Genomic DNA, 12,438 nt, shown 5'->3' with positions numbered 1-12,438 from the left:
TTGGTGTATAAATCAAGCCAGTTTTGTGGAGGGTACCTAATATTAATTGTCTCTAGATGTAAACATAACTTTGTTATTACGTAGGTACTTTTGGAAAGTAAGTAATGAACATATAATTAATTTATAATCATGCCCACAAAAGTTTACATTATATATTTTAACACAGAAAATTGGCACACATACAATCCAAAGAACAATAATTGTTGATGTCAAGACGTAATATTATTTGATCAACTCTTAATTACACACATTAACAATTCATTGCAATAACAACAGTTATCAAAAACTCATACTGCCCAGAATAATGCGAAAATCTTCGGTTATAGCTGCTTTCATTTTTTATTTTATGTGTAACTTAGTAAATACGTGGTTTTACCCCCATCCTGGTAGTTCTATACTGTATTGTATTATCTCTAGGACTGTTTGTTTCATTTCATCTGTGAATGACTCATTTAATTTAATTTTAGGTTAGATACAATGAATATATTCAAATTCTAATTGAGTTAATGGAAAGTAGAAGTGATTCTATGTTTTAGGGATGTAGTATTTAGCCTACGTTTTAATTAGTGTATTTTTTTAACAAATCCTTCTTGAGTAGTTCAATCCCTTGTTGGATTTGAGTAACTGTTCCAATAAATCCTAAGTGGAAATCTTAAAGGCCCACTCTGACCAAAAATCACATGTTGGGGTTATATTAGATTATAGTTACCTGTCTGCTATAAGCATTGGAAAGAAGAAAAAAAAACTGCACTCTTCTGCAATGACTAAGAGTCGAGTTGCAAGTTATTAGCTAATTTACTGCTGACATCACATCTACCACAAATCTCTTGCTGTGCAGTATGAGTTCATATTGTAAGGGCGTGTCGTAGCTAATAATTCAATTGTTATTGCATAAATGCATAGATTTTTATATTTCTAAAATTAAGCCCTACCAGTTCAAAAGCTAGACATCAAAATATGAAGAGGAACACAATACTGGTGTTAAAAAGTATAAATACGGATAAATGAACAGCTGAAAGCAGGAGTGTAAGTCAAAAATTGTAAATAAGTGTTGAAGTAAAAGTTCTGTAAAATATAGCAGAAAGTAGCAATTTGTACCTCCTTCATACTATCCACTGAGTATTAACGTGTTCAATTAAAATAGACTATTTCAATAAAATATGAAAAAATATTTTTATCATGTTAGGTCTACATTATTTTATTACTTGGTATATTTTACGACACTTTATCAACAGCTGTGGTTATCTAACGTCTGAGTGAGATGAGGGTGATAATGCTAGCAATATGAGTCCAGGATCCAGTACCGAAAGTTACCCAGAATTTGTTCTCAATGGGTTAAGTGAAAATCCCAGAAAAAATCTCAATCAGGTAACTTGTCCCAGCTAGGATTTGAACCTTGGCCTGCTCATTTCTTTCATGGTCAGACATGCTAACCGTTACTCCATAGTGGTGGACTTTTTATCATGTACACCCAGACTGTTAAAGAAATTACTCACACAACTTCTGCTTTCAACAGCTTTAATATACTTATATATATATATATATATATATATATATATATATATATATATATATATTTAGAGAGAGAGAGAGAGACAGACAGACAGACAGACAGAAAAATTAAAACAAATTTATGACTGAACATCATATTTTATTATTTTACGTACAATATGATTTAAAGCTCTTCGAATCTAGAACATTGAAGATGGCTCAATTCCTGAATTGATTCTGGTTGAACTATAGGCAAAATACATTTTGGAATGTTAACCTCATAAGGGTTCTCCTCAAAAGACAATGATACCTCGTCTTTTACAGTCTTCATAATTATTGTTGTTTAGTGAACTGTCCGAAGACAGGTTTGAACCTCAAAAGTAATACCAATAAGGCATCACTCATTAGGCAACTAAGTCAGGAGATAATGGGGTAGGGTGACCAGTTCCTTTTCCCCTCCAATGCATACATCGCCGATTAGCTATATATTTCACTAATCAGACATCAGATGCTACAAACAATTGTTCTTCTTCTGACACATATCGTCAAATGAGATGTACTGCCTGATAATAGATATTATATATGTCAGCCAGAACCTCAATCAAAGGGATCATAATTATTGTGTCCATTATATTGTCCCTCCACGTGTGCTCATCTTTCTCTCTCTCTGCTCTCTCTGTGTGTCATGTCCTGGCCTGTCTCTCTCTCTCTCTCTCTCTCTCTCTGCCCATCTTCGTCTTTCTCTCAGTCGTGTCTGGTCTTTTTGGTCTTTCTCCCTATTTCTGTCATATCCTTTTTCTCTCTCTGACGTGTTCTAGTATCTCTCTCAATTTCATAACATATTCTCTCTTTCTCTCTAATGTAGTGGTCTCTCCCTTTCAGTCGTGTCTTGGTCTTTTCTCCCTGTCCCTTTTGTCGTGTCCTGATCTCTCAGTTTCTCTCTCTCTCTCTGTGTATCGCATACTGGTCTTTCTCTCTCTCTGACGTGTCTTGGTATTTGTCTCTCTCATTTTCATTCCTGTCATATTCTTCCTTTCTCTATATGTCGTCTCTCTCTCTCTCTCATGTCTCGGCTTTTCTCTCTTTCTCTCCTGTCCTGGTCTTCGAGTCTCTCGCTCTCGCTTTCTGACGTTCTGATTTTGGTCTTTGTCTCAATTTCGTTCATATTCTTCCTTTCTCTCACTATTGTGCCCTGGTCTCTCTCTCTCTCTCTCTCTCTCTCTCTCTCTCTCTCGTGTCATGGTCTCTCGAGCTCACTGTGACTATTACAACCGAGAAAGCAACAACAAGGCATGATGTTAGTTGCTGAGACGTGTTTCTCTTACTGCTATATGAGCCGTTCAGAGCAGAAGTGGTGTAAGTCAATTTTGGCTTACACTACTTTTGCTCCGAACGGCTCAAATAAATAATATACAAAATACAATTCCTACTTTCTCTTTGTTTTTTTCTCTCTCTCAATCTATCTGTTCTTCGTATATACATTTACAGGCAAAATATATATTCATGTCATTTAAATTTGTATAATAACGACGGAATCATTAACCTAGTTTATATGAGCCGTTCAGAGCAAAAGTGGTGTAAGTAAAAATTGACTTACACCACTTCTGCTCTGAACGGCTCATATACAGTGCTGCATGGCCAACTATGAGGTTGATTGGTGGACGTGGCGTCACCACTCCCAGCTGTGCTGAATAAGGCACATGTTTAACTCGAGAATGGCAATTGATATCAAACTTGGATTCTTTTCAGAGACCTTGTGTTCTTTTAATTAAACCTCAGTCATTGATTTTTATAGGAGAAGGTCTTAATTTCTCATAAAGAAGATCTTTTTCTTCAACTCTGTAATGTATCAGGTTACTGCTTGTCATAGTTTTCATAGTTGCTATTGGTGTTATTTTCTTTCTCCCTGTTATTAAGACTAAAGTTAGATTTTGTGTGTGTGTTTATTTGGTACGTTGAGGCTTATCAGCTGTTATACAAAATACATTTTCCTTTTTATGGAGGTAGGGCCCGAAGGCTTGCATTGCAGCCTGAGGCTTACTGTTCTTACCACTCTTGTTCTGTGGATGATTTTGTTCAGGATCATTTAGCATTGAATGTAAAATAAAACAGGGGTTTTTAGATTCTATAAATTCAAAATCAAAATCAGGAATGAAATTCCAGCCTCAGAGGAAGAGTATGAGGCTTCCTCAAGTGAGATCATTTTTAAGGTGATGTTGGTATCAGAAGGAAATCACTGTACTAAATAGGCCTTTTGGCTAAAGGGAAATCAGAATAGATTATGGAATGTTTGTTTATAACAGTCCAAGACATGATCCTTCGGTTCTGACTATATCATTGGAAGCCAAACGGTATAGAAGAACAAGTAGCCCACCATTTAATCAACCTCTCAAATTTTGTGAACATCCACCACAACACACATTAGGTGCGAAACTTTTATCATTACCATCATCACCCAACTTAAAATCAAAATACAATTGTTTGTTTTCTTAATCAAAGGAGTAATATTTTCTCTTTGAGGTATAGTAGTAAATTTTCCACACACAACAAAACATATTTATGAGACATCGAGGCTAACACTTATCTATGTTTACAGTCTGGCATTTCCCTAATGGTTAAAAGACCTTCCTGTATATCAGCAGGTTCACTGCTGGATGTCCTTTGTGAATAAATCCTTACAAGCCAGAGTCTTGCCCACAGTCAAACAATAGGCCCTACCCTTTCTGTGCTGTGATTGCAGAAAAATGTGATATTGTAGTAGTAGTAGTAGTAGTAGTAGTAGTAGTAGTAGTAGTAGTAGTAGTAGTAGTAGTAGTAATAATAATAATAATAATAATAATAATAATAATAATAGTAAAATCTTAGGTAGTACAAGGAAAAGTACTTAATACATTTTCACATTCAGTGGACATAAAACCATGAACATGTCAATGTTTTATGTTTTGGAAAATTTCATGTTGTTCAGTGTTCTTAATTCTTAATTCTCTGAGTATAGTGTGTTGTCTGATTTTGCAGATGCTACAATTCATCTCTTTGTCATCTATTTCAGATGTCCAGTTGCCACTTCAAATCATATTAGCTATAAGTAGTCATATCAGACAATCTAAATCATGATATTCCATCTGTGCAAATTTATGAGAGACATTTAATGCTATACATGACCAGAAAGTTCCAAGTCAAACCTAAACACATACTGTAATTTTTCAGATGGTTGTGCAGCACAATATAAAAATAAAAGAATTGCGTGAACTTTATCTATCATCAGAAAGATTTTGGAATGCATGCTGAATGACATTTTTATGCTACAGCCCTTGGAAAGATCTTTGTGACAGTCTTCCTGCAACAACAGAATGTTTAACAGCACGAGCTAATCTATATAGACCAGACCATAGAGTGATCAAATTATGACTCTATATACCTGGCGTCTAGAAAATGTAAAATCATGTAATTTTGAATATTCAGTAATTATGTACAGTTGTAAGCTTTGGCCAGGCTACCATTTTCCCACAGTAGATGTCCAGGGCACTTACTTTCCCGTAATGTGTGAAGAGGTTGACAATATGTCAATCATAAGAAAATGTTGAAAATTTAATTAAAATAAGTGTATATTTCATACAATATAAGAACTCAAGGGCTTCATGTTTTCATTTCCATCAATGCAAACAGATTGGGAACTAAAATTTATTCAAATTCTTAACAGTTTAAAGAAGAAAATAATGTCCTCAATGATAACCTTGATTGTGACAACATAAGTGAATTTATGGCCTCTAGTGACAGGGGCAACTGGTGGATTGAAATATATGCTACATACAGAAGAAGTAAAATCAGACCAAGTGAAGATTATATTTCTACACACCAGAAGACCATCACCATCTTATGCATACCCTGACATCAGGTATATTACCTAGGTAGTCAGTATTGATGCAAGTTGATTTGCAAAGCTAATTTCTGAGATTCTGGCTAACTATGTACATATATTATCAGGAAGTACATCTGACTTGATGATAGGCCTATGTGTCAAAGGAAAAACAGTTGTCTGATTAGTGAAATATATGTAACCAGTCAGCGATGTACGAGGGTGGACCCAAAAGTAACCGGAACCGAACTGTTGCGCGCGCATGCTTTGTAGTTACGAGTTGTACTGTTAGTTTGGGGTCTCCTGCGACCGTTAGTGAGCTGGCGTCAGTCTGAGTTAAGTGGTTTGTTTGTGGTGCTGTGCTGTTTGGGTTCCTGTTTCAACAGTTTGGCAATTAGTGAGATGGCCGACCACAAGGAACAAAGAGTGTGTGTCAAATTTTGTTTTCTGTTAAGGAAAACTGTAGCCAAGACTGCTGGGATGCTTCGGCAAGCCTTTAATGATGATGCTTTGGGGAAATCACAGGTCTACGAGTGGTTTTCCCATTTCAAATCTGGCAACATGTCAACTGAAGATATGCCACGTCCCAGGCATCCTTTGACAGTAAGAAATGACGAAAACATTGCCAAAATCAAACGTGCAATTGATGAAGATCGTTGAAAGACCATTGACGAAGTTTCTGAGCAAATGAACCTGTCATGGAGCATGGTCCAGCGAATTTTAACCGAAGATTTGCACATGAGACAGGTGTATGAAAAATTTGTTCCTCGCTTGCTCACAGATGACCAAAGAGAAAACTGCGTGACAGTTTGCAGTGACTTGAAGAGTGAAGTGCAGAACGATCCAAATTTTCTTAAAAGAATTGTGATAGGAATGAGTCTTGGTGTTATGGGAATGAGCCAGAATCAAAGCAAGCATCGAGCTAGTGGAAAACTCCAAATTCACCACGACCCAAGAAAGCACGTCAAGTGCGATCCAATGTGAAAACAATGTTGATTTGTTTTGTTGATGTGAATGGCATTGTCCACAAAGAGTTAATTCCGCCAGGGCAAACAGTGAACCAACATTTCTATTTGGATGTGTTACGAAGATTACGAGGGAGTGTGCGACGAAAACGGCCTGAAATGTGGAGAAATGGGAACTGGTTGCTTCACCATGACAATGCTCCAGCCCACACAGCTCTGATGGTCCAACAAGTTTTGATAAACAACAACATGGTGCTTGTGCCTCATCCACACTACTCACCTAATCTGTCTCAGTCGGACTTTTTTTTGTTTCCACGGATGAAGAAATGTTTGAAAGGAAAGCGATTCAGTGATGTGGATGACGTCAAAGAAAACACGCTAACAGCTTTGAACAGTATCCTGCCTCAAGAGTTCCAGCACTGTTTTCAGCAGTGGCAAAAGCATTGGGACAAGTGCATTAATGCACATGGACAACACTTTGAAGGGGACTAAAGTAATGTGAATGTAGAGTTCAATAAAAATGCAAAAAAAAAAAATAAATAAATAAATAAAAAATTAAAAATTAAAAAAAAAAACATTCCAGTTATTTTTGGGTCCCTCCTCGTATGCAATGGAGGGGGAAAGGAAATGACCATCCTACCCCATTATCTCCTTGTTTAATTGCCTCATGAGTAATGCCTTATTGGTGTCACTTATGAGGATCAGACCTGTCTTCGAATAGGTGACTGAACAACAATTTATGGGAAGAACTTACAAGTCTCCTACCTGCAGAATGTGAGAAAAGAAAACGTGTCATACGAATAATTTAAGAACTTGTCATTTTTAATGTAGGCCTATAAAATAATAGCCTAATTCCAAAAATATTGAGAGTTCTAAAATCAAACTTATATATGTTAAACATGCATCGGTAGAGCATTAACGTATACACCTAGTTCCCATGTCTACGGTTAGAGTGTGTTGTTGCTTGGCTGTATTTACATCTACATAATTGTAGCTATCCATTAAAATATAATTTTTTAACTATGTACTTGTGCCTCTTTTTTTTTAAATCGTAAGTGAAAATTTTTATTTATTTTTCATGAGCATTTTTAAGAATATTATGTTGTATTTATATATTGAAAGAAGGCTAGTTTTATATTCTTTTAGGTAATCATAAACCATTTTTGTATGTTCACTGGTTATGATGGCTTTTGTTAGAAATGCGTGTAAAATTTCACTTTTTTCTGTTAACCTGTCTATTGAAGATTCTAACTGTAAACTAACTACGCGCTAAACGTTTGAGCTAATGAAAAGAGATGTGTGATGAGGGAAAATTATTCTACTTAAGTTCACTATGGAATGACGAGAAATGGCAGGGGTGTCTTCCATTGTCTGTTGGTTTGTAAGGGTGGGGGTGAAAAGAGAAAGGAACTGCACACCACATGCAACATCCCAGTTTCTCATTGTTTGTGCAATTGGCATGGTTCAGTAATTCCGAACTAACGATTACTAATTGTGTATTTATTTTACGAAACTCGAAGCAGCTCTCGAATTAGAAGATCATTTTCTCAGCCTGATAATCAACTTCATGGAAAGGAATATAATTAACGTCAGGGATAGTTTCCTAGACTCAGCAGACATCATACAAACAAATGGCGTTTTACATGGTAAGCCCCTGAGCCTGATCCTGTTCAACATGACCTGTCATCCTCTGAGGAGTTTAGTGCTGAGAGAAATGCGGTTCTGACTAATCTAGCGCGGTACTGGAGTGGGAGGGAACAGTGACAGCAGCAGTCTGGAAGGAAGTACTGAATACTGAAAACATTCTCCCAATTTATGAGAACAGTATGCCTATTAGTTTTCTAACGTATTTTTGGCGAGATAGAGATACAACCATTCGTACTTACATGTTCAGAGAAGGAAAGTATTGTAGAAAATTTTATTTATTTATTTATTTATTTATTCTGGTGAAGTTAAGGCCATCACACCACCAGAAATACAAATACAATAAAATAAATAAAAAGAAAAATCATAATACAACTACAATAATATAAATGAAAAGAAGAATCATACTATAAAATTTAATGATTAGTAGAATTGAATTAAATTTGTAAAGTAATCAATTTAAATATACTGTACTGCTGAACTCACTTGAGAAGTAAAATTACTTGATTTGCATTTTAAGATACCACCAACAAATGATTTTCGCACGACATTATAGCAATCTGTTTTTCACTATACCAATCACACATATTCTAAAATTCCAATAGAATAAAACCAAAAACCTTTCCACAGCATGTTTCCTTAAAAATGACTTGTAACGGTGAAATATTTAATACGAGTAATTCATATAATATTAACATAGCTAATATCAGGAAGATGTCTGAGCAAAAATTGCAACAATATATTTAATATATTAATAACAAAACCATATAGGCCTAGGTAAACAATATGTATATGAAATATTCACACACTACTACAAACTGAAGACTGCATATTTTTGGACGATTAATACTTCCCACTCCGCTCGGCTCAGCTTGGCTGTAGCAACAAAAGAATCTACCTGCAACCCCCGCTGCAACGATGGCAAGAATACCTCAGGTCCCAGCGCTAAACTCGTCGGAGGAAGACAGTATGCATGAAGGTAACAACAGAAGACACAAAACTGTACTTATATGCAGACATAGTCATATTAAGCAACAGGGTGTCACTACAAGAGGCACTTAATAAACTAAAGAATGGTCCCTGATGAATGAGACGCACATCAACCAGAATACAACGAAGATAATGAAATTTCACAAAGGTGAAAAACTATCTTTAAAAGAAACATTTACTTGCGGAAACAGAACACTTGAAATAGTCAAGTCATAGAAGTATTTAGGAGTGACATTACAGGTTACTCAACTCATAGGTTATTCACAAGACATATCGAGGACAGAACAGTTGCTGCGGTAAAGGCCATAATGGAAACTTTAAATCCCTCTCACTCAGAACCGCAATGTCGCTGTTCAAACTGAAAGTCACTCCAGTGGCATCATATGCCATTGAGATAATATGGCCATACTTGAGTCACAAAAATCTCAAAACTCTAGACTGAGTTAAGGCTAAATACACAAAAAGAACTTTATGCATGTCAAAGTTTGCTCCAACCAGACTTTTATACTAGTTGGCCAGAACATCTTTCATAGAAGACCTGATGCTAACCCACAATTTAACACCAACCCAAGCCAGTATAAAGTTCCTAGACGAACGACTCCAGAAAAACTCGGAAGTAGACCCAAAATTCTTCCACACTCCAGCCATGACCAGCAAGGAATGGAAAGCAGCCAACTATGATCTACGCCACCTCTACACGAGAGGGGCAATCCATGGTTTTCATCATCACATCTGCACCAGGAAAGTATTTCATCAGGTATCCAGAAACTGTGCGTGTGGAATTTGTGGTCTCCAGTGTTCATAATATTACATATTCGAGTGCACACTAAGAACTCTGCCGATTTCACATTATGCAAAGAATGAAACCTCATATACTAATCTGTACACACTGTATTTACTAAATTACTAAATTCATTTTATTTTATGAAGTATTATTTTAGTAGGGTATCCAATAAAATCCCCCTATTTGTGTCGTTATTTTACTGTGGATGTTTCAAATGCACATTTCTACTTATGCCTTAATTTTAACCTAGGCTATGTGTATCTCTTTATATTACGAAGTGTGAATGTGTCGAATGCACATTAGGCCTACTAGTCTTTATTTTATTTAATAATATTCTCAAGAGGGTGGCCAGTCATTGGATATGTGCGGGGAACCAGCAGCAGTAGTAGCGAGAGTGATGATAAGGCGCGATAGGGAAAGTGGCACCAGATATTGTTATATACAGAAACAGAAACAAAATTTGGGTCACTTGAATTTTCTCTCAAATTTTGTTTCTGGGTCTGAACCTTAATTTCATATATAAAGTAACGTGTTCACCAAATTTCATTAAAACTTAAGAAGGTAGAGTTGAAAATAGCACTTCAGTGTAATAATATGACATGGAATTATATATATTTACGTAGTATTAAATATCGGTAATTCTTTATAATTGTGTTACCAAAGACTAATGAAACCAAACCAGAGAAACTAGTGCTGAGTTTGTTCTGATGATTTCGGAAGCAAAAACCTGCCATTGCACTACGTTATTACTGACAACATAAGAAAATAAAAAATCACCAGTCTTTGTTTAGCGTATATGCAAGGCATAATAAAAGCCTAAACTAACCTAACCTAATCTATCACAGATTCGTATATACAACACTAGCGTGAAACTTTCGGAATGTCACCAAAGTTATGTTGGTATTACAGAGGATACAGCTGAAGGTGTGGAAGGGAAATCATCGGAACAAATTCAGGGATAAATTCAGGGATAAATTTCAGAATACGGATACCTTTCTTTCCCTTTACCCCCACCACACCTACCTTGTATCCAGCTACTTTCCCTCGACTAGAAGCCAAGTAGTTCATATTAGTAAATTCTTTCTTTATTTGGTAATGCAATTGTAAATAAATACCTAAATATATATTCTTCTAAACGAACACGTGCTTTACCGGTACAGGGCTACCACTCAATATTAATAGATATCAGATTAAGACCACACCATTACAGACATATAAATGCCAAAATCTCTTTTCATATTTATATTTTATATTTCTAAAATCCTTAACTTACAACGGTCCCGGTAAAGTGACCATTCCGCTGATACCAAAATTGAGACACCTGGGGAGATGGCTGGGCTGGTCCATTAGGATTTATACACGGGCAGAGGTGATCCATAAGTCCATTACAGTATAGGAAACATTTGTTTGAAAGTAGTGATTTCTGCTGAGTTTGTAGCCGAATTTTTACAACGTCAAATGGTGTCACTGAAAATCGAACAAACCATTTTAAAATCTTAATTTGTTCATCTACCACCATTAACACAAATCGTTGCCAGTTCTCATCCGCATTTTAAAATGTTACACAATGAATAATAGCAACCATAATGACATTATGCATATACTACTTACTTAATAATGATGTTATTAGGGCCCCGGTACATGATGCTGCCATTTGTTGGGTCATAGTAATTCGAAATCGTGGGTCGTCCAAACCTTCGCATTCTGGCTCGACTTTTGGCATAACGTTGTACAGCAGAACAAACTATTGCTTACAATACATAAGCTTAAACGATTCTCTTAACTTCTTATACTCTTTCACAAAGGATCACTGTAAATTTTAAGAATTGTAATGCAATTAACAGCACTCATTACACCAGACACCCTACACACAGAATCCATATTTCTTTTCACACCACTGCTTTCTTGATATTACATATGAAGTGTTCACAAACATCGATAACTATAATCAAAGAAGCAGTGTCAACTCACGTGTGTAACATGCTACTACCACTGTACCCTCACAACCACTGAGTTACTGTAGAATTTGGATTAAATATTATAACAGACTTATTTCTAACCCATTGAAACTGTTTAAAATATCAACAGAATGCCTCACAAGCATGTGTTACTTGATTTGTATAATTTTTCGTACAATCTAGACGACTAGACATTAATTCCAGTTCGAATAGAAAGTGCATGCTTGTGGATAACCTTGAGAAAATTTACAGACCGTTTCTCGACGTATTAATTTTCTAAAGTTGTTTCTCTGTAACCTGCCGTTTGGCTTACTATCCAAACTAAAAATGTATTAATTACCGTATAAGCTTCCTCAATTAATCAACATTTGCTTCTGAACATTTCCAATACTTTTCATATATATAGGCCTCTTGCTACTAATCCACCGTTGTGGAGTAACGGTTAGCATGCCTGATCGTGCAACTAGCGGGCCCGGGTTAAAATCCTGGTTGGAATCATAATGATTGGGACGAATTATCTGGCTGACGCTTTTCCCGGAGGTTTCCCTCAACCCTATAAGAGCAGATGCTGGGTAATTTTCGGCGTTTGACCCTGGACTCATTTCGCTGGCATTATCACCTTTATCTCATTCAAACGTTATAATTATAACCATAGCAGTTAAAAAAGCGTCGAAAAATAACTAATTAAAAAAACTACTAGGCCTACTACCGGTACTACTACACACAGCATAGTTATAAACGATTCCACGC

General features: G+C 36.0%; 1 protein-coding gene across 4 annotated transcripts in view; it reads right to left on the bottom strand.

The window, feature by feature from the left end:
- Positions 1–11,828, bottom strand: part of LOC138700032 (mitochondrial glutathione transporter SLC25A40-like) — a 40,172-nt gene extending 28,344 nt beyond the window's left edge. For all 4 annotated transcript variants that reach the window (XM_069826323.1, XM_069826322.1, XM_069826325.1 and 1 more), the window contains exons 1-2: positions 11,342–11,828; positions 11,004–11,197 (exon numbers count right to left, since the gene is read on the bottom strand). In XM_069826323.1, the coding sequence (XP_069682424.1) occupies positions 11,004–11,197; positions 11,342–11,453 (306 nt within the window). In that variant the 5' untranslated portion in view covers positions 11,454–11,828. The remainder of the gene's footprint in view (positions 1–11,003; positions 11,198–11,341) is intronic.
- Between the last annotated feature and the right edge of the window lie 610 nt (positions 11,829–12,438).

The sequence above is a fragment of the Periplaneta americana genome, chromosome 5 (assembly GCF_040183065.1).
Source record: "Periplaneta americana isolate PAMFEO1 chromosome 5, P.americana_PAMFEO1_priV1, whole genome shotgun sequence".
Classification (NCBI taxonomy): domain Eukaryota; kingdom Metazoa; phylum Arthropoda; class Insecta; order Blattodea; family Blattidae; genus Periplaneta; species Periplaneta americana.
This window is presented reverse-complemented; position numbering and strand designations above follow the sequence as displayed.